The following is a 22,066-nucleotide window of genomic DNA, read 5'->3' as shown; positions in this document are numbered from 1 at the left end:
CCTAGAAAATGTCCGATTTTTAAAAATCCGGCATACAGCGCATTAGATCGTGACAGTGCATGCGTGCAGACGAGGATGAGCGAGCGCGGCTTTGGCTAGATTTATTTGGAGGTTATTGCTCATGTCTCATTCGGCACAAATCGAAATGTTTCCATATTCGCAATGTATTTGAATGTTAAACTATTATTTATAATGTAAACTAGGCTTGTACTTAACACGCATTCGCATATAGACGGAAAAGATGATCCTCTTCATATGAGCAAAAACGTCCTTGGAACAGCAGAGAGGACCGGTATACTACGGTCTATTTAAACTGACCAGTGTAACCTTTTAATGTTTAGTTGACATTTTATTTTGATAATGAACAGACTGCGATGTAAGTTTGAATCGCTAGAATACGTGTGCAGCAGGCTCCGGGGCGATCGAAACAGCTGAGACATTAAAAAAATATATATATTTTCCGCAGAAGTGTTTACTTTCATTTGTGCACACTCACAATAAAAACAGAAGATTTGTGCTCTTGTAAAATAAAGCAAACAAACAGAATGCGTTGTCATCCTTTTTTTTTTTTTTTTTTTGTGAACTTATGGAGCGCCCACACTTCTGTTTTAAATCCGTTAATCTTAATTAGCCTATTTAAGTCGGATATATTTCGCATTGCCTATTTAAAAAAAAAAAAAAAAAACATGAAAACAAATTGTTATTTTTATGTTGGGCCTATTACTTAGTAGGCTATAAATTTTCCTTAAAGCATCCCATTTTGTCCCAGGGCTTAGAACCTGTGCCCTAGTCAGGTCCATGCAGAAACTTGTGAACGATGCTCGGCGTCACCGTTTAGTGACAGCAGTGAATGCTCCAGGAATGTGTCGGTCACAGCGCCTATTAATCGCTGTTTTGAATCCAGCAATTATTTATTTAGAAATGATAAGATCTGATTATGACAAGTGTGGTATAAAAGCTTTGTTTATTAGAGGAATAATAGGTTAACTGGAAAATGTAAGATCGCGACCATGCTTTTGGACCCCATAGTCTTCATTTACGCGTCTTTGTTCTGGTTTGCCGGTTGGTCACGAATTTCCACAAATTCAGTATATTTAGGCATCGTTTCTTTTCCTAAATCTTCATAGTCTAACCCTCTAATTTCCCAGGTTTATTTTATTATCTTTCGCTTTTAATAACTGTTTTCGCATCTCTTACTGTGGTAAACATGGGAAGGGAAATTAAAGATTTCATGAATTAAGAATTCGTTCGATTTATTAATTTGTTCCCTTATTTCACTTAAATCATGGGTTATTTAGGGAACAAAATTAATGAAACATGGACAATTGCCACATTAATAATTCGTAGGAATGAATTAACAAGTTGTAGGAATGAATAGACTACCTGTCCTGTCACTGTGTCCCGCAGCCCTGCAAAGCGCACGATATAAAACAGTTATCTGATGAAATGATTAGTAACTACATTTCTATTGCATTTAATGTTGAAGAACTTTTATGTTGTTTCTATTTTAATGTACTTTAAAGTTTAAATCACATTAAAAGCTTAATTTGTACATTGTGAATGAATGATGATGCTTTTATATATCGTCACCGTCACTCACAGCCGCTCGCACGTGTTGAGTGCGCATGAGCCGCACGCAGCCCAACATTGAATCGGTTAACCGACCATCGATAGCCTTAATCGATTGCATCTCTTATCGACAATTAATCGATCATCGATTAATCGTTGACATCCCTAGTAGTAGTGTATATTCACAAATAAAGTTCCCTTGCCTATATAGAAGGCACTTTTTAGGCCAATAAACAACAATTTCACAATTCACTGTTATTTCTGGGTTTTCTATGATAACATGGTTAAAATTGATTTGATATGTTGGCTTAAAAAGTAATAGTTTCTGTGTAAACAACATCTTAAAAGATATATTAATGGTCCTTTACCAGGTACACCTGCTGCCAGACCCTGCCCAAATGCCAAGGCGGAATTCACAGCTGCTGCTGCTACAAGCTGCTCTGTCTGCTGACCCTGCTGTCCTTGACTGGGAGTCAGAGGTCGTTGGTTTCCACCTGCACGCATCACCTGGGGCAAACAAAGATCATGGATATAAGCATGTTGTGCATTCCCTACATCAGTGGTCTGGTTGGCTGAACTCTTACCTGTTGTTGGTTCTGCTGGTTCTGCGCTGCTGACTGCTGGTTGGCCGAGTTAGAGGGGTTGGCAGCCTGCTGTTGGAATAGATTGGCAGGATACACGCCCCATGGTGTGACACCATAGTACTGATGGGGCATCACCGCTGGCCCTGAAAGACACAAACACACACGTCATCTCACAGATGAAGGGCTAAAGCACACCGTTTTCGAAGCTGGCTCAGGGGCTTTGATGTACACAGGATGGGGAGCCATTTCCTTTGCCTCTGTACTCTGTTTTAGGAGTATCAAAGCAGGTGTGTGTTTTGAGTGTGTGTGTGTGTCTCAATCCTAGAGCTAAATCTCAAGTCCCTGGAGGACACAGTCCAAACCCTCAGCCATAATGAGCAACACTTCTTCATGAGCATCAACTTCAGACTGTGACTGCTCAGTAGAGAACCTTTTAGCAACAATTCGATCCTGCTACAGAAACGCTGGCGAATGCGGTCTACATTTCTGTACCGTCATCATACAAGTACAAGTCTACAGCACTAAGAGACTCTCAAAGATAATTAATTTGTCTATTTGCATATTGAATATGACATTGGTATACATTTAACATGCATTTATACTACCATTCAAATGTTTGGGGTCAGCAAGGTTTTTATTTTTTTAAGTATTTTTTTTAAATTTGATTGGTCAACTGTAGAAAATTAATTCTGTAATATTCTTAGTGTTTTATTGTTGCTTAGGCTGGTTGTTTTCGATGTTGTAATAACATGTAATTGATTTAGAAATACTTAATCCAAATAATCAGAAAAAAAACGCCAATAGGGTGATACAGACCTCAAAAAGAAGCGGACTGTACATAATACCTTATTTTACTGGACTCATTAACATCCTTCATAATGACATAATCATTCAAGAGATATCTTGAAATACAAACTATACATATTACATATCCTTCTCAAATTTCAGCCATGAGCTCTCACCTAGAGTGGCGGCAGCAGCGAGGCCGGCAGCATATGGATCAGTTCCAGGTGGAGCAGCACTGATGATGTACGGATTCGGTACAAATGCAGCAGGGGCCAAACCTAACACAACCAATAAGAAACCAGTTTTAATAAAACACCTGAAACTTTTGTCCATTAAGTCTGGAGACTCATACCGGTACCTACAGTCAAACTCACCGATGTGTTGTTGTTGAGCTGCGGCGAGGGCGTACTGCTGCTGCTGTGCCGCGGTGAGCTGCTGCATTGCCAGAGCGCTGGGCCTCTGGAACAGCTGCAGTACAAGTTGCTTTTATTAGGCATGAAATGTATATTAAACATTTGCGTTTGTTTACATTCATAAATGCAAGGTTTTGAAAGCACATACAAATGTGAATAATAATTACTTTTTTCAAAGTTAACCTTCACATGTATAGCCTCTGATAGCAATTAACATTACAAATATTTATCAATACACAAGCTTTCATTATTATTATTATTCTACTCTTAATTACAGTCTTGAATGTTGAAAGGGCTAGCAACATCAGATATCTACCTGCTGAGGAGAATTGTAGTCAAACAGGCCGACAGTAGCAGCTGTGGAGTCCAGAGGCAGCTGGCCTCCAGTGTAATCTGCAAACTGTAAAGTCTCCATGGAAACCGATTCCATGGGGTCCATGGTCACATTTTGGGTTTCAACATTTGAGAACTCCTCTGCTGGTTTAGGCCCTGCACCTCCAGGCAGTTCTGGTCCACCCAAATCCACTTCTGGACCAGTCTGAGGGCAGTTACCAGGATTACGACTGGGGAGAAACAAAAGGTTTGACTTCAATACATTTTAGAAATAATTAAAGTATACGTATGGAAAGCAACACAAAGAGAACTTTTACAAGTTTGGGCTCGATGAGATTACTTTTGGATTTTTTTACTTGAGCAAAACAAGCTAATATAATTACAATTTAAAATAATTTGTATTTAATTTTAAAATAAGTTTGTTATTTTAATATATTGATTAGAATTTTTCCTGTAATGGCAAAGCTGAATTTTTCAGCAGCCATTACGTCAGTTTTCAGTGTCACATGATCTTTAAGAAATCATTCAGTCCGTTTAATATAAATTGTGATACATTTTTCAGGATTGTTTAGCAAATATAATATTCAAAAGGGCAGGATTTATTTAAAATTGAAATATTTTGTAAAATTATAAATGTCTTCACTGTCATATCTGATCAATTCAATGCATCCTTTTTGAATAAAAGCATCAATTTCTTTAAAATTACAATAATGCTACTTTTTTTTGATGGTGTATACCTAAAATCCTTAACGTCAACATCAAGTCCATTCTGATTGGGCAGTCCATTGGGGTTATCCAAAACATCCGGCTCTGTCTCCTGAAGTTCCTTCCGCTCAGGGTCAAAGGCTGTTTTGGGTTTTTGCTCCACCCTTTTCTCTGGGTCATCCACCTCTGAATCTCTTGGACCCTAAGAAAAATAGAAAGGGAGATTAAAGTGGAAATAAGGAGTTTAAGAGTTAAAGAAATATTTACACACCCTCATGTTGTTGCAAATCCATAGGAGTTTTTTTATGTTTGGAATAACAAAGGTCATAACTAATTTTCTTAAACAGAATCTTAATAAAGAATGTTTTGATGAAAGAGACTCACAAAGGCTCCTTTGCGCAGACACGAGTCCATTTTCTCAGCAGGAGAGGAGCTAAGAACGTACTCCACCATGGAGACGCCTAATCCACCACTCTCAGAGCGTGGCGACAGCACAGATCCGGCCTCTCCGACGCCATGGAAGCCCTGGCCTGGTCGGCGCTGAACCATGATTGGCTGGGACACTGAGTGATCTAGAGAAAAAAAAAAGGGGACATTAGAAAGAAAAATACTAAATATGTAAAATACAACCATTGCATCTTAAATCACACACATACCAGAGGCTCCCCAAGCACAGTCTCTCCACTGGTCCAGAAAGATTCCTTTTGGTCCATCTTTCCCTGAATCATCGGTTTCCCAAAACTTCTTCCCAGTGAGGAGCTGCTGCAGAGCGGGAACATCAGACAGAAACATTAATACATAAGGGCAAATGAAGCATTAGGCAGAATATGAGAAAAGAAAGGACTCTCACCTCTCCCATAGCTCGGCCCTCCAGTGCAAGTGCCTGGAAGTCATGGTTAAGCTCATCCATGGATCGTACCTGTACAAAAAGAAACACGATTATAATAAGATTTAATTTTATACCAGTAAAAAAAAGTGGTTACCTTGTCACTAAATTATACCTGGTTGTCTGGATGCATGTTGTCACCGGTTGGCCAGCGGTGTTTGCAATTGTTGTAGCCAGGCTGCTCGCCATGTTGCCGTTGGAAGAAGTAATCCACCATGGCGTCATCTTGAGAGCGTCCTGCTCCCTGTGTAGGGGGAGGGGCCTGAGGAGAAGGGCCAGGTTGGGGGGGGTGTCCCGCAGCACTTAGCACCACAGGCATGCTGGGTAATGGCCTGTCAGGGGGAGGCAGTCTCAGATGGGGGCTGAACGAATCCTGCCAGAGCACAGCTTTCCTCTTCAACACACACGCTACGCTCATTCCACCAGAGACTGTAACACAAGATCAAACCAAACACCATTAACCCCAATGGCATCTGGCATTGCTATGCACTTAAAGTAAAGTAAAGTACGGTATTTAGTTACCGTATTACCACACCTGTATATATCAAAGCAGGCAGAGAACGTGAAAGCCCACAAATACTGCCAGAAATATAAATGGCAAATTCAAAACAAGCTTCACTTATTTAAAAGATATCAACCTTACATGGATGTGAATAGTAAATAACAGCACAGCAAATCGGATGGAGATACAGAATCAAATAAAAAGATTCCAGTGAAGACTAACTAAATAAAATCCCTGACCCATGAAAATATAGGACAAAAGAAAACACAAAGTCTGGCCAAAAACACTGCCATGAATAAAGAATAGTATCAAAACATCCTGCAAGAGCGACTTATTCCAACGATCTATGATCCCAGAAAACTTGGCAAAACAAAACTTTTGGCCATGACCGTACATTGCACACACTTGGTGAAGCTCCGTGAGTAAAGTAGAGGTTGTTGTTCTAGTTAATCAAGCAGAGCAGCCCTGTCAAAATGAGTCATTTCATTCTCATTTAAATGTGCATCTGATATCATTGTCACAGAATGACTCTGACATACTGGGAAAGTCAAGAGGAGAAACAAAAGGAGGAATTTCTACTTGAACAAATTTTCCTGAAGAGAAAAGGTCAGTTTGTAGCTTGATAAATATGCTCTTTGAAAAGAGAACATCAATATTTCATCACATTCACAGAATTACAAAGTGTCCAGCAGTATGGGGAAAAAAACTGAAGCATTGTCACAGGGCTCACAAAATGAGGTGACATCAACTATCTTGACTTGTTTTTAAAAGGGGGGGGGGGTTCTCAGCCGATAGGGCAAACGTACCTATGAAGCTCACTTCCACATTTGAGCTCAGATTATAAAAATAAATGTTAAGATGTCTTGCTTTTTAGTTTTAGTCACATTTTAGTCACTTATAAACTTGATAGTTTTAGTCAAGTTTTAGTCAATTTTAGTAAAAAACAAAAAAGTAGTCTTTAACAAATTAATTTAGATTAAAAAGTACTGGAAATGGACTTAGGTTTGACAGATTGTAACGAGTGTTGCAATTCATAAAACGGTTAACCTTAAAAGCTTTGCATAATAAACTAGACTTTCTCATTGATGGAGACGCAGTGCTGCCAAGCGGTACTTCATGGTCGCATTGGGCAGAAACCTTTTATCCACATATTCAAGTTATTTTTCCATGAATTGATGCTCTTCTAAAATTTCAGCACATTGCCTATTTTCACCAGTAATCACAGTTATAAAGGAATGGTTTATAGTTTAAACAGCAAAAAACTTTGAGCTACTACAACATTACACACAGATAAAGTGGTAACAGTGGAATCACTGTTTTACTCCAAAAAAAGCCAGGAATAAAAACATTCTTACTTTGGCAATTGTGGCTTTATTTGAGAAATTGCTAAAGTGCAATGAACAAAGTGCCCAAAATATAAGCTATTGAGGAACACATACTTATGCTCTACAACTTGTGCTTCAACTTGTCTGCCAGTGCAACAACAAGATGCATATTATTTGTAAACACAAACACCATACAAGCCTGTCTAATAAAAGTGACACAAACATTCAGGGATGCAAACACATGTATGGTCAAAAAAGAGAGAGTTATCGAAGCCCTCATCCCGCAGCAAATATCACTATTTTATATTTATATATGGATGTCAAGAGCTAAAAAGTGTATGTATTTATATAGCCTACACTACACACAAATAATATACAATTAAATTATGCTCATTTTAAATGTATTGTGTAGGCGATGTATAAAAATATAGGTTTTTAATAATCTTTCAGTGCCCAAAACCATGATAATATGAAACGCTTCAAAACAGAGTGCACAAAGCACGTATGCACATCGCGGGTGCAGAATGATGTGCTCAAAGCAACATGGAGTCACAGTGTGCTGCGCTGCTCAAGTGCGCATTTAAAAGTACGTGCATCCCCGCCTCGATCTGCAGGCTGCAGCCGGGTGCTTCTCCAAAACAGGCAGAAATGATATGCATTGTGAACGTCAGACTTAATCATTTTCGTTTCGTCTCGTCAACGAAAACTCGAAAACGTCTCGTCATGTTTTAGTCACAGAGCCATTTTTAGCTAGTCATCGTCGCGTTATCGTCATAAAAAAAGGTGCGTCGATGAAATCATTTCGTTGTCGTCATCGTTGACGAAAACAACATTAGTTTGTTACTACATACCTCCTGTAATTTCAAGTCATTCCAATCATTGCACACCGAGATGAGTTTCCATGTGTTCACATTTGACTACTTATTGTAAAATTAAGAGATTAGTGTTTAGACTTTTGCAGATAATAACCAGGGCCCTCATTTATCAACAGTGCATATGCACAAATGTGTGCGTAATGAGTGCGCAAGAACAGTTTTACGCAGAGTGTGGGATCTACCAACTTGTACTTAAACGTAGTAATGTGTGTAAATATAAGCACAACTCTGAGCATGCTTACACAGTGAATCTAGAGCTAGAATGGCGATACTACAAAAAGAAAAGTGCAGCTGCATTTCCTGTGTCTTTTAATTCCAAACACTCAATTTATAGTTTAAGCTAAACATTGGCATAATTGGTGTAAAAAGCAATAAAAGACTGCAAAAAAATAAGGCTTATCCTATTTAGTATTTTGTCTTGCTTCTAGTCAAAATATAAAAAAATTGGAAAATCAAGTTGCATTTACCAGATAAACAAAAAGACATGAGATATTTTGTATTTTATTTAGTTTGGGGGGGGGGGGCGGCGTATATACGAGTGAATTTTGCTTAAAACAAGCAACCCTCTACATTGAGAGTAAATCAAGTAATTTTTCATTCTGGTGACTAAATGTCAAATATTAGCCAATGGCTAACAAACGCTCAGATTTTACTCACCAGTGTGTGAGTTGGAGGCTAAGTAGAAATTTAGCACAGATATATTTTCACTCGCAGAACACTCTCTGAATGAGCGCTATAAAGTTTCACTCTCCTTCAACTGATCTGTGATATTTTTCAGTTTTTATGATTTCAAGGAGGACATTTAACATTCATGTTTTATAGAGAGAGGTGTTGTCAACAAATATGGTTTATTGGAGGAATTTCGGAATGCAAATGACAATGAACGCGAATGAGCATAGTGCTTATAACATGTTGGATTCATCAACAATGATTACTTACTAGTGTCCATAAGAACTGCATACTCACATATAAATATGGATTTTTTTTGCACTTACAAAGATCTTCTAATAAGAGATCCATTTAATAAGAGGGTTCATAATAGGGGTGTCACGATTCTCCAAATCCTCGATTCGATTGCATTTTCGATTCTAAGGTCCCGGTTCGATTCGATTCTCAATTTTTACATTGAGACAGTCATGAAGCTCTGTGTTGCTCTGGATGTCCAGCAATCTGTAGTCAAGGCAACTAAATGTGCGCTGCTCAGACCTTCAATAACTTTCTCTTTTACATTATTGTACATGGAGGGAATCACCGTAGCTGTGAGATGCGTTCTACTTGCGATTTCGTAGCGTGGCTCTAGCACGCTAATTAAATGCCTTAAACCGAGTTTTCCACCACCGAATAAGGTCGCATGTCCGCGGTTATGGATACTCCTACCGCACGCATAATTGCATTTGCACGAGTTGAGTTGCTTGGAAGTTTAATTCCAAATGAAGACGGAAGAGTAGTTTGTGTAGTTGTTGGTTTAACAGATAAATCTATGTTTTTGTGGTGCCTGCGGAGATGCCCTGCCATGTTAGTCCTGCTGCCAGTGAGACAATATGGTACACGCACATAGCACAGCTTGCAAACTGTTGTTTTTTTGTCGACAACGCGAACGTTGTCAACATAACTCACTGGAAATCCAAAATACTTCCATACCAGCGACTTCAGTGAAAGAGGAGGGGATTCGAGTTCTGTCGATGGGTCTCCTGCATCTGCAGTTGCCATGCTATCTTTTGAGTGGCTGTTAGAGGAGGTTGACTCGCAGCACTTCAACACATGTTTTTTTCCGCTTGGCAAGTAACCAGAGGCAACATGGGGGCGTGGCAGCATCGACGATTCCATTTTTTAATTCGAAGTTTGAGACTGTGACTTAATTTCGATCGATTTCTATTTAAAATCGAAATCGTGACACCCCTAGTTCATAATGAGGCTGGTTTATGAGTTCATCCCCATGAATGAAATGTTTTATTGCTTTGTTTTATTTGATTTTTGAATGTGTTAGTTAGTTGAACTTGGACTACTTGCAGTGTGCTTAAATGACACTTCACTATGAACTAATCAAACTGAATGCCTTGTTGCTTGACTTTTTTGTCCGTTTTTTGTGATCAACTGTACATAAAAAAATATATAAAAACATCAATTATTCTTTAAAAAGGTTGTTAAAAATAAACAAGCATTTTTTATAAAACATGATGAGAACTTAATGGGAACGGGGTTTAAATGCTTAAATGGTACAAACAAAGCACAGCCGGACTTTTTGGATTTAATGATGTATCTCTTAATTTAATTGCTTTTAGCATTTTAATTCAAGGTACAAATCATTTAATTTCTGACTGTGTCTAAAGTTCACTCAAAAAAAAACATACAAAAAGAAAAAAGACCCACTGAACTTGGTCCACTGAATTGAAAAAAAAAAAAAAAACATTTTTATCATTATATATCACTGTGCACAATTAAGAAAATGAATGACTGTTAGCATTACTGAATCTTCTGCAATTTATCGTTATGGATTAAATATTCTTTTCATAATGGGAAGGATGCTCAGAAAGTTACCAAAAACTACAATAAATGTTTTCCTCTAAGACACATTGGCCACAATTAATGGTTAACAATTAACACATTGGCCCCTTTTATTCAATACTTTGTGAAACATCCAGTGCCAGTTTAACAGGTCAACATATTTTCCTATAATGCCTAATGAGGTTAGAGAGCACCTCACAAGAGATCAGAGACCATTCCTTCATCCAGAATCACTCCAGACCCTTTAGATTCCCAGCTCCATGTTGGTGCTTCTCCTCTTCAGTTCACTCCTCTCATTTTCTAGGATTCAGGTCAGAGGACTGGAAGGGTCATAGCAGAAGCTTGGTTTTGAGCTCACTGACAAATTTTTTTTTTTTTTGAGGTTTGTGTTTGGGATATTGTACAGTTGGACGATCCAAACATGGCCCATTATAAGATATTTAACAGAGTCAGTCACTTACTGATTTTTTTTATCTGTTGGCATTTGATAGAATCCATGATGCCATGTGTCTAAACAATGTGTCCAGGACCTCCAGCAAAAATATAGGCCCACAACATCAAAAATACAGCAATATATTTCATTGTACACATGGCGTAAATTTTTCCTCTTTGTGTTCACCAAACCCATCTTGAGTGTTTGCTGCTACAAAGCTCATTTTTAGTTTCATCTGGCAATAAAAGCCAGTCCCATTTGAAGTTCCAGTCATGTCTGATAACTGAATATGCTTTAGTTTGTTTTTGGATGAGCTAGGATAATTTTTCTTGTAACCCTCCCAAACAACATGTGGTGATGTAGGTTCTGTTTGACAATTTTTTTCAAGTTTTTCTGAGCCCGAGACTCAACTATTTACAGCAGTTCTCCAGCTGTGATCCTTGGAGAGTCTTTAGCCACTGAACTCTCCTTCTCACCATGAATTAGGACGATATAGACACTAGAGCTGCAACTAATCTAACGATTGTTTTTTTTCGATTAGTCGACTAATCTCACGATTATTTTTATTACAATAAATAATCTAATGTTCTTTTTTTAATTAGCTAATGAATCCTTTGGATAACTTTACAAAAAAATATAAGTACAACTTCTAATATAATATATATATAGCCATAAATTTACAGTAGTCTGAGAAGCCATGAAATGTTCTTTAGCATCACAAACCATAAAATGTACTCAGGGTTCTGCTATGGTTTAGCATGGTTTCCAGAGATCTGGAGCGGATTCGGGGTAGCTCGGTGGTTTGTGACCGTTGTCTCGTGGCACGCTGTCTTTTAAGGGGCCGTTCACATATCACGTTTTTTGCGTGCTCAAGTTTGTTATTTCCAATGTAGGCGCGTGACAAACGCGCTCATAATGGAAGCGACGCGCTCATTTTTTTCAACCGCGTCCGCACTGCATCGAGTTAAAAACATCAACTTTTCAGAATGCCGTAAGCGCAAGAATATCAGACCTGAACCAGGAAGTTGGTCACCAGATCACATGGTAACCAGTTAAACCGTAACACCGGAGAGCGTCAAGATGTTTTCCTCTGAGGTGCTCGGGCATCGCAGTTGTGCTGCCGTGGTACACCATGTCGGTTTTGCAAAGGGAACAAAGGGCCATTTTATTTGTCCTCTGTTTAAAGTATTCCCATATGTTTGATAACATTGGTCTCTGTTTTTGTGATAGAATGCAACTTTCTCCATTCCCTTTATGCCATTACGCGAGATGTAAACAAACAGTGTGACGCGTTGCAGCACTAATAGACACATGTCCTTTTCCAGGCAGATTCATAACATTTTATGTTGATTGGAAATTCTTAATTATTGCCCTGATGGTGGAAAGGGAATTTTTTATTGCTCTAGCTCTTTTCTTAAAGCCACTTCACCAATTTGTGAAGCTCAATTATTTTTTGATGCACATCAGAAATATATTATTTGGTTTTTCTCATTGTGATGAAGGATTTAAGGGAATCTTGGTCCCCCCCCCCCTTTATATTTCTGTGAAACGGGCAGACATGGCTGGATAATTTCATGTTTATGATCACGCTGGATTGCTCAAAATTGTGAATATGAATGGGAATATACTTCAGAGATCATGTTTAACGCTATTGCTATAAATACCTTAACTAACAAGAACATTTCTGGTTTCAGAATTTTTTTTTTGAACAAATAAAGAGCCCACATTAATTTTGCTTCTGTTTTCACATCTAAAACTGAACCAAACTTTTTTTTTTTTTTTTTTAGAGATATGAAGATGCAGGTCACCACAAGCAGCAAATTAATCCCAACAGCAAAATCCTGAGATTGGTGTAATCTCACCCTAAAATAGTGCCAGAGGTGTTGGCAGAACTGGGGGTACATTATGTCACATAGATTGTTCGGGAAATAAGAGAGACTTTTAATAGCTTTTTTAGTAGTATATTACATAATCACTTTTTATAGGTTAGTGGAGAGTCTCAGCTGAAATAATCACTAGGTACTAAAGCTTCCGTACAAATACATGTGATTCAGCATAAAATGGTATGAAGGAAACAGAAGTGCTTGGATGTAGAGTCAAGATAATTAGAATATGCAATACAGAAATAAGTTACTGCAGGTGAGAGCATACTGAGGCAACACAATGTTAAAGCCAACACCTGTAAAAGAGTTTAAGAAAAAACAAACAACATTGTAAAAAAACACTGTCATGTAACCCTGACAACTGTTTGAAAGGACCAGATTTGTTAGCCGCACTGGCACCAGAAGCCGGAAGCTGGCACAGCAACTGCCTTGAAGATCATTAAGATCATCAGTTTTCAAAATGAATCAATCAATTCACAAGCCAACTGTGACTAACACAAGTTTGACCAGCCATTTTTTGAAACAACCCAGATAATGCCAGTTGCCCATGAAAATGCAAAGCAATTTCATTCAGCTCCTATTTTAAAACCACACACAACGTTGTACAATTAAAGATTTGTATTTAACATCAAATGAAATAGAAAAGTGATAGTAACCAGCATCGCTAACATAACGAAAAGAAATACACCTCTTACCCTAAGATATATGCAGCAGGGTTTTAGCTCATCGGTCAGCTCCTTTATAATTTGTCCCTTGGAACCTCAAACGCTGTAATTGCAATGCAGCTAAATTATACACCTGCACAAGATCCCCATTAGGTGTAATCCTGTACACATATGAAGCAATAGCCTGAGAGCAAATCTAGTACACAGGCTGAAACTACTGTATAGACAGACTGAGATAACTGCACACACAGCACTCTAGTAATCCTGAGGGCTCCCTGCATCAGAACAAAATTCATCCAACACCTACTTTAAATGATAAACAAGGTCCAATAAACTAGCATATTAGACATGACTGGTCAAAACTACGAGTCAAATAAATTTGCAATAAAACAAGTAGAAGCCTACAGAGCAAACTACCACAGGACAGCTTCATGAATCACATTTCTTGGTGAACTGGTGGCTAATTAATAGGAATCTGAACAAACTAATTTGTATGTTTTCGTATGATCTGCTTATTATGCGCCACTGATGTTTAGGTTTAGGGGAGAACCTTCATCCTTAGGTTTTTTTCCCCTAAAAATTATGTTTCCTGTAGGGCTGTAGCTATCGAATATTTTAGTAATAGAGTATTCTACCAAAAATTCCATCGATTAATCGAGTAATCGGATAAAATGTGTTTTTAAAGTGCAATTTTAATTATGCAAGAGAAAAGACGACTCCGGTGTCTCTTAAAATGAACAACTAATTTTCCTTTTTTCGAAGTTTTATTTTTTAAATGCATAGAATGCAATGCATACATCAAAAATAAACATTTAATTAAAAATTTGACAAATTCCGTGCCATTCCACGTTAAACTGTAAATTTCGTTTTTATGACTGGATTCCGCGATTCCCTCCGCGTTTTCTGCATCGCGGAAATCATAGGGCTCTAGTTGTGGTATTCCAGCTCTATCTTGCAATGGACACACGCCACGACGTTCTCTTTACGTTTGCCCGTGCCCTCAAATCAAAACACTGCTGACTCCTTGTGTCTCCTTCCACTTTGTGGGTGACGCAAACGCGTTGTCACATTAAAAAAAAATCATTGCGAAAGAACCTGACGTGAGATTTAAAATAAATTAAAAGAGGCTTCGAGGCAGAGGAATTTGCCTCGATCATTTTTTGTAATAGAGTTACTCGAGGAATCGTTTCAGCCCTAGTTTCCAGATGAATCACTTTACACAAATACGTTCAAAATCACCACCTGGTAACAGAGTTATGCTGTACCCATGAGCTCAGGTTGGCTTCATGACTTGATAAGGATCAAGGTCTAAAAGATTTTAGATTAACATTTATAACTGCACCAACTTCTCGACTTCTAAGCCAGCGGTTCTTAACTGGTAGGTTACAATCCAAAATATTGATTCACAAACAGCAGATGAATAAAACTATTGTAAATTTATTTCATCAAATTAAAACATCTTGTTAGGGCAGAACAATAAATAGAAGTGAAAATGATTTCCATATTGTGTTGCTGATGTCAATCAAACTCTACAACATTTTGGCACAAATTCATCCATTACTTGGTAGAAACTAGACAAAGAATTCATACCCACATCAAAAGTTTATGTGATCAGCCCTCATCTTCAAACAACATCAATAAAACTATGCAAAGTAAAAGAAAATATGACTCTGACCATATTAAATGGATTATATTATGTTATACAAGGAATGTAGAAATGTACATCCTTCACTGTAAATTCTAATGCTCAAAGTAATTCATTGTACTGAGTTCTGTTAACTTAAATCATTACAACTAGTTCAAATGAACAGACCTGGATAAGTATTTAGAACTTTCTAGTATTTATGAGTTTGTGAAAATGACACTTTTTCAGTAAGCTGAATAATTCTATTGTTTTAATTAACATGTAATGTCTCTTTAAAGTTACATCAACTTAAAATCTTTCAGCATAGCAATTTTGCATCTGACGTCATCCAAGTACAAGCTGTATGCATTTAATTATTCTTCTCAAGATGGCGGTTCAATCTCATTTCACGCAATCCTCGAACTATAATTTTTTACAAATCCAAGGACCCTGAAGTTAACATTTCTATGAATATCATCTAGGGCTGCACGTTCTCAAGTTTTTCATTAACCGTTAACCGAGGCCCTTAGCGGTTAATACTCGGTTAACCATAGTGTGCCATAGTAACCATAACCATAGTAATTTCCGGACATTGGCCGAAAAAAAAAAAGGAATGTCCGACAAAATTTAATCTCTCCGGTCAAATTGTCCTATTAAAACTGCCTAATAATGCCGCCCATTAACACAATCTGAATTTGAAAATAAGCCTAAAATGTATAAGGCAAAAGGTAACAAGCAGACTCCGCGGCCGCCTCGCTAAGGCTATGATTATGTTTGACACGTACAATATTTGAAAATCGATAATTATTTATTTATTTATTTAAATTACATTTATATCTGAATTTATGTCAACCTATAGACTTTCAAATATCAAAATGTCATGAATTAATATGTATTTGTGTACAAAATGACATATAAACATATTTTCCTATTATACTTTGCCTGGAAACGCTTCCAACAAGGCGTCGGTTCTATTTCTAGCATGCACGCGTCGAGCCACGCCTGAGCCGCGCGTCTCACGCAGGCAGTCGGCAAGCTCTAACCTGTTAACATGGGAACCGAATTAAAAACAGACACGCCACGCAGCTGAGATGCTTTCGCCACGCATCCAGTGTGTCCTGACCGGCCTAATGATGCCCGGGTGTTGGCTGTTGAGATTACAACAACGAGGTTGTACTTGAAGTATATCTAAGCACTGTATTGCAATACTGGCATTTTGCCCCGTCACTCGTATTAGCCAGCTTCATATTAGAAAAATGACTTCTTGTGGACATTACAAATGTCTGGGAGCGCTCTGGCGGTCTCTGGTGGTGCAAAAATGTATTACGACTAAATTCAATGCACGCCATTGACGTCACTTAACCGAGCAAAATGTTTCACTCGGTTACACAATTTTTAACGGTTAACCGGTTAACCATGGACACCCCTAATATCATCTTATTGTTGACACTAGGTCTGGGACAACGCGTTGAGGTCATCTATGATGTCGACGCAAAAAATACGTTGACGCAAAATATGCGCATCGATTCGTCGACCTGTTTTTATTTCTCTAAAAAACGTTTACCTTATGTGCGCTGAATATAAGCGATGGCCGGATCAACATTCTGTCCAACGTTATATAACCAATTCAAGTTTTTCTGCATTGATCTTTTTTTTTTTTGGCGGCTGTCAAAGCCTTATTTGATCGGTGAGTGATGTAAAATAGAATGACTGCTGAGCCTGACAGGGCGCGTACGAGAGAGAGCCCCGGCTGTGCGTACACACTCACAGTCTTCAAACAACACGAGCGCTTCTTGCTGTCTCTCTCCCTTGTGCGTATTAATCAAAATCATTAAACACGATAGAAAAAGGGCTGGACGCCAAAGTTTCACGTGGAGCATTCAGAGATTTTTTTTTCTCCATGACAGGCTGCTGGCTCCCACTGTTAGGCTAATTTTATTTTATTTATTTTTTTGGAAAAGCAGTCTCTGTATTAGCTTAAAGCCCTCAAGTTTACATTGGTTACTGTATTCTTTCAATTGCTCTAAACAAGTATTTTGGGTGACCTTTTTTATTTAATGCTAGACATCAAGTGGTTATTTTCATCTAACAGAAGAAGTTTTTTCAGTAAGCTAGGCCCTATGTGTTCAGTGAGCTTGTTTCAGTAAGCTATGTGTTTTCAAGGCTTCAAGGTTTTATTGAATGCTATCTCTATACAAGTGCAAAGTAATGCATTCTTAGTCTTTTATTTTGTAATTTTAAGAGCAATAAACATATTGCAATGTTAAGGAATTCATGTTTTTTTCATTCAGATATGTAAATCAACATGTATAAATTGTTAGTAGTCAATTAATAGGGAGATAATCGAAATCGAATCGGTCTGGAAAAAATAATCGTTAGATTAATCGATGCATCGAAAAAATAATCGCTAGATTAATCGTTTTAAAAAAAATTGTTTATCCCAGCCCTAGTTGACAGATAAGTTATAAACAGAATGTATTTAGATGCAGGGGAGAGAAAACATGAGCTCCACTTGTTGCCAACTACTGTTAAGGAGATTAGACTTAGTGGGATTGCCAAATATCAACCTTTAATTCGAACCAACTTTAATAGCATAATTTATTTAATTTTGAAAGCAATGGATGTACAATTCAGATTATCACCATAATTCATAAATTCACTTTCTGGCTAAAATAATATACGTAATATTAATTCATTTACAGTTTACATATTTATTTACATATTAAAAGAACAATCTCTGGGCATTTACAGTGTGCTTTGCATAAAATGTTCATTGTTTAATTTGAGCTTCATTTTGCATGACTTGTAAATCAGTGTACTTTAAACTTTTTTACATCCAGCTTCTTATTACGGTTTAAATCGCAAACAGTAAAGGTGTAAATGTTTTTTTCTTTTTTTCAGATTTCAAATAAGATGGACTGGAAGTGCAGGGGCAGTAGAAAGATCCATCATTCCCATTATACCAATATTTTACTTCATATTGTATCTCTTGCTTAATATATCACACGATGTGGGTTAGTTTTACAAAACTCTCTTTTGTCTGAAACTTGTTATAGATGAGAACTTGCCCCACAAACTTTAAGCACGACTAGACCACCAGCAAGACCAAGACTGGCGAGACAGCAGTTGCCCTGGCTAATCTTTCGAAAGTCCATTACAGATGGGAATGTAGTGTGTCATATTTGGGAACATATGTAAACTGTGTTTTTTTCAAATTAATGTTCACAGGAACTGCATGATTTCAACTGCTAAAGTGCTAAAATCAGAGCTCTTTTCTTGCTGTGCAGCAAAGACTTGCAATTCTTTAAGAAATCCTCGGTTAGTCTCTTCATACATTTTTTTTACATTGAGACCTGTTCCATTGCAAAGATGGGTGTTGAGGGGCTAATCTGTTATTTAAATGTCACTTTTTTTATTATAACATTAATATTATTATTACTAATGAATCACGTTATATTACACGTTATATACACGTTATATCTTCCTGATTATTCTTTTTTAGCTAGATGATTCCAAAGGACAGATTGAGGATGCAAGTACAAGCTGAATGCATTTAATTATTCTTCTCAAAATGGCGGTTCAATCTCATTTCACGCAATGCTCGAAGTATAATTTTTTACAAATCCAAGGACCCTGAAGTTAATGTTTTTATGAATATAATCTTTTATTATTACTAGTGAATCATGTTATATTGTTATACATGTTCTAACATTGTTATTTTTCCTGAATATTATTTTTTAGCTTGAAAATTGCAGCTCTTAAGGTATTTAAACAGTTGGTCATTAAAACTGCAAATCTCTCCAAAAATTATTTTGTTTTGATTGTTATAAAATAAATTTCCAAAATGTTATTACATGTGTTATATGTTTGTTTGTAAGTGCCGTTACTAGGGCTGTGTGATTAATCGAAATCTTCATAAAATCACGATTTCTAAATCACTTTATAGCACAATTTTCCGCACCCCCTGCACATTATCTAGCACATGAGCATAGCGAGATTTGTGAGTGCTCGGGACACATCTTGAGCGAGAGGAGAGACACGTTTTTAATTGCGCACTCTCCCTCCAGGTGAGAGCAGCGTGTATCTAAGCCCACCCATCTAGTTTTGTGCGAGAGCAAAGGAAATCCGTGTGCGAATGGAGAAATTTGTGGTTGTACATTATTTTAATGTGCTTTCGCACTACAATGAGCTCTCGACATTTGTCATTAAAATAACGCCATACTTCAGAGAGTGATGCCAATGGATGAAAAAAAAAAAAAAAAAAATCCTGTATCCAATTTTATGTATAGACCTTTTGTCACACCTTTACTTAGTGATTATTTTGACTTATGTCTGTTTTAGAGACATGTTACAACTTTTTGATAAAGCTTTAATTGGTTTTCTTTTGAAATCGTTTCAAATTCACACTGAATGCATTTATGACTGTAAATCACATCTGTGTGTGTCATAATCATGATTAAAATCGAAATCGCTAAATTTCTCAAAGAATCGCAATATGTTTTTTTTGGTCCATATCGCACAGCCCTAGCTGATACATTTTAAAATATTTATAAAATGTATACATTCAGACTTAAAAAAAAAAAAGACTCATTTGAAAACTCAAAAATAAGTTAATTAGCTATGTTTTATGTTAATTGAAATCAAAATGTAAAGTTAGGTTACTCAGTACTTCAAACAGGGAGTATTTAACATGCATGAGTATAACAAACACAAAGCCTAATAGTTTTGTTTACTTAAAATCAGAGGCTTTTTTTTTTAATTGATGGAACTGATTATCTCAACTTTTTGGGGTTTACATGGTAAAGAAAAAACCATTGATCTGGGCTTTAAAACACCTGCATTTGGAAAAAACAAATTCAACTCCCACACTTATGACTTAATGGAAAAGAAGTAAAATCCCATTATGAGAGCGACAGAAATCCCCCAAGTGCAGGGTCAGACTGAAACTCCCCTTCACATTCATCACACTATTAGCCTCTCTATTGAACTTAACATCCATCTTTCTCTGACACTCATCCCAGGTATAGAGTGCAACAGACAGTCTGCTGAAGTCAAAATCTCATTAATTTTCTTCATAAGGTAATTGATTTTTAACAGCAACTTCCAAACCATAAAGGCAGACCTACTGTGAGATATGAGGTTGCTATTCAATGGGATATGATTAGTTACAGCCATTACCCTGCATTTTCACATCTTATTTCATAAATAAATCACACACACAAAAAAGAAATCCTGTTCCTATTACCATGAAGCACTGCGAAATATGTAGACAGCCTCTCTACACTTTCAAGTTACTTAAATATCTCTATCGATAAGATGCATATTTTGCATTTAATGGTTCTATATAGAAACCACATTTTTTACAACTAATTTAGTGGTTTTATATTTCTCCATTTTTTTTTATTAGACTTCATGCTTCATGGCATTGGGATGGGATTATGGTTCTTCCCTCAGTAAGTGTCTTTTTGTTTATTCAAATAACTTGGTTGTTTTGCTTAAAATCAAAAGTTATGTTGTGACATAATGGCTGTCTCATCAAACTATCTACACAGACGTGTGAAGACGCATGTGACGTCTAAAAAAGTTTTTAGACCCAGCCATTGTCTCGTTGATTACAAGCACTTCTTCGCCTGTAGCCTGATCAGGTTCGCCATTACATGACCCAAGCGCCAGAGACACCCGGAAACAAGCGCTCCTGAGCTCGAACACCTCCCGGAAGTGGGCCTAGATACCGTAACTGTTGCCTATGATCAAAGCATGTGTATGCATGACGATAACACAAACAGGTAACAAAAGAAGAGCGCCTTTGTCCACTAGCAAACCACAGGAGGAGGTGGAGAGCGTTCGCTGTCACTAACGGCGACTATGAACCCGTTGACATCAGACGCTCGTCAAACAGACGCGGTTAGATGAATTGTCGGGCATTAATTCACGACATGGGAATGGGTGAGGGGCGGAACTGTCTGGCAAGGCTTAGATGAAACGTTTTAATGACTGTTACACGGTGAAACCAATACAAACGGGTTATGTGACCGCACGGACCGGTGCCCCTGACTCCGCGGGCCGGCTCTGCGTTATTCTACAGGTCCTCGTCCCGTTAACAAAAGGCCCGGGCCGTCTGGACAGGAAGAGCACCACAGCAGGAGGAAGACCGGGGAGAGGAGGGGGAGCTACAGCCTTATAACAAAGCCCACAAAATCACTCGCTACGCCTCATAACGCCGACATATAAACAAACAATTAGCTAAAACGGTTCTGTATGAAGAGTCGGTTTCAGAACCGAGGGTTACTCACAGGTGGAGGATGCGGATGGTGACGGATTTCAGCCCCGGTTTGCAGCAGCTCCCTAGCTTTTCACACCGACAACATGGCGGCCCGATCCAAGCAGATGCGCGCGGGGCATTATGGGTAGAATGAAAAGGAGCGCGTGCGGTTCATTGCGCCAAGAGGGGAGTGTCGTCCTTTGTTGTGCTCGAGACTGATAAAACAATGTACAGATTTACAGGCGTTCACAGAGTTTGACATACATCCCAACACAGTGAGCCAATGCCGCCTTTTGAAAGTACAGTACTGATTTTTTGTTTTAATATCTGTTATTTTGGACACGACTTAACCCATTTATTCTCAGTTTCACATGTGAGCACGTTTTTAGTCCAAAAATCTTACCTGGTTTGATATTTTTCTTCTTCCTGGTTATTAATTGTCCATTTTTATACAATGATATACAGTATTAAGCTATGTTCATAATATTATTTTTTATCAAATATGATAGTAATGGAAACAAATTGTTTTGTTTAATAAAATATTCAGAAGTCTACAATTTTCTAATTTTATTGTAAATTAAACATGATTCGGAATGCGACCACTGACATGTTTACTTTGTATTATAATCTCACTATTTATTATTAATAAATACTTTCTTTTTGCCTCTACAAAGTTGCCAAAACCATAGGGTTGAAAAATGCTCAACATTACAAAT

General features: G+C 37.6%; 1 protein-coding gene across 3 annotated transcripts in view; it reads right to left on the bottom strand.

The window, feature by feature from the left end:
• LOC113062102 (pumilio homolog 1-like) overlaps window positions 1-21,509 on the bottom strand; it is a 28,417-nt gene extending 6,908 nt beyond the window's left edge. The window contains exons 1-11 of one of the 3 annotated variants that reach the window (XM_026231700.1): window positions 21,382-21,509; window positions 5,392-5,705; window positions 5,241-5,309; window positions 5,047-5,152; window positions 4,775-4,962; window positions 4,423-4,592; window positions 3,669-3,915; window positions 3,314-3,422; window positions 3,116-3,217; window positions 2,154-2,296; window positions 1,938-2,076 (exon numbers count right to left, since the gene is read on the bottom strand). In XM_026231700.1, the coding sequence (XP_026087485.1) occupies window positions 1,938-2,076; window positions 2,154-2,296; window positions 3,116-3,217; window positions 3,314-3,422; window positions 3,669-3,915; window positions 4,423-4,592; window positions 4,775-4,962; window positions 5,047-5,152; window positions 5,241-5,309; window positions 5,392-5,694 (1,576 nt within the window). In that variant the 5' untranslated portion in view covers window positions 5,695-5,705; window positions 21,382-21,509. The remainder of the gene's footprint in view (window positions 1-1,937; window positions 2,077-2,153; window positions 2,297-3,115; window positions 3,218-3,313; window positions 3,423-3,668; window positions 3,916-4,422; window positions 4,593-4,774; window positions 4,963-5,046; window positions 5,153-5,240; window positions 5,310-5,391; window positions 5,706-21,381) is intronic. The other 2 variants (XM_026231701.1, XM_026231702.1) reach the window with 2 other exon arrangements.
• Window positions 21,510-22,066: the final 557 nt, after the last annotated feature.

This window comes from Carassius auratus, chromosome 44, assembly GCF_003368295.1.
Source record: "Carassius auratus strain Wakin chromosome 44, ASM336829v1, whole genome shotgun sequence".
NCBI lineage: Eukaryota > Metazoa > Chordata > Actinopteri > Cypriniformes > Cyprinidae > Carassius > Carassius auratus.
This window is presented reverse-complemented; position numbering and strand designations above follow the sequence as displayed.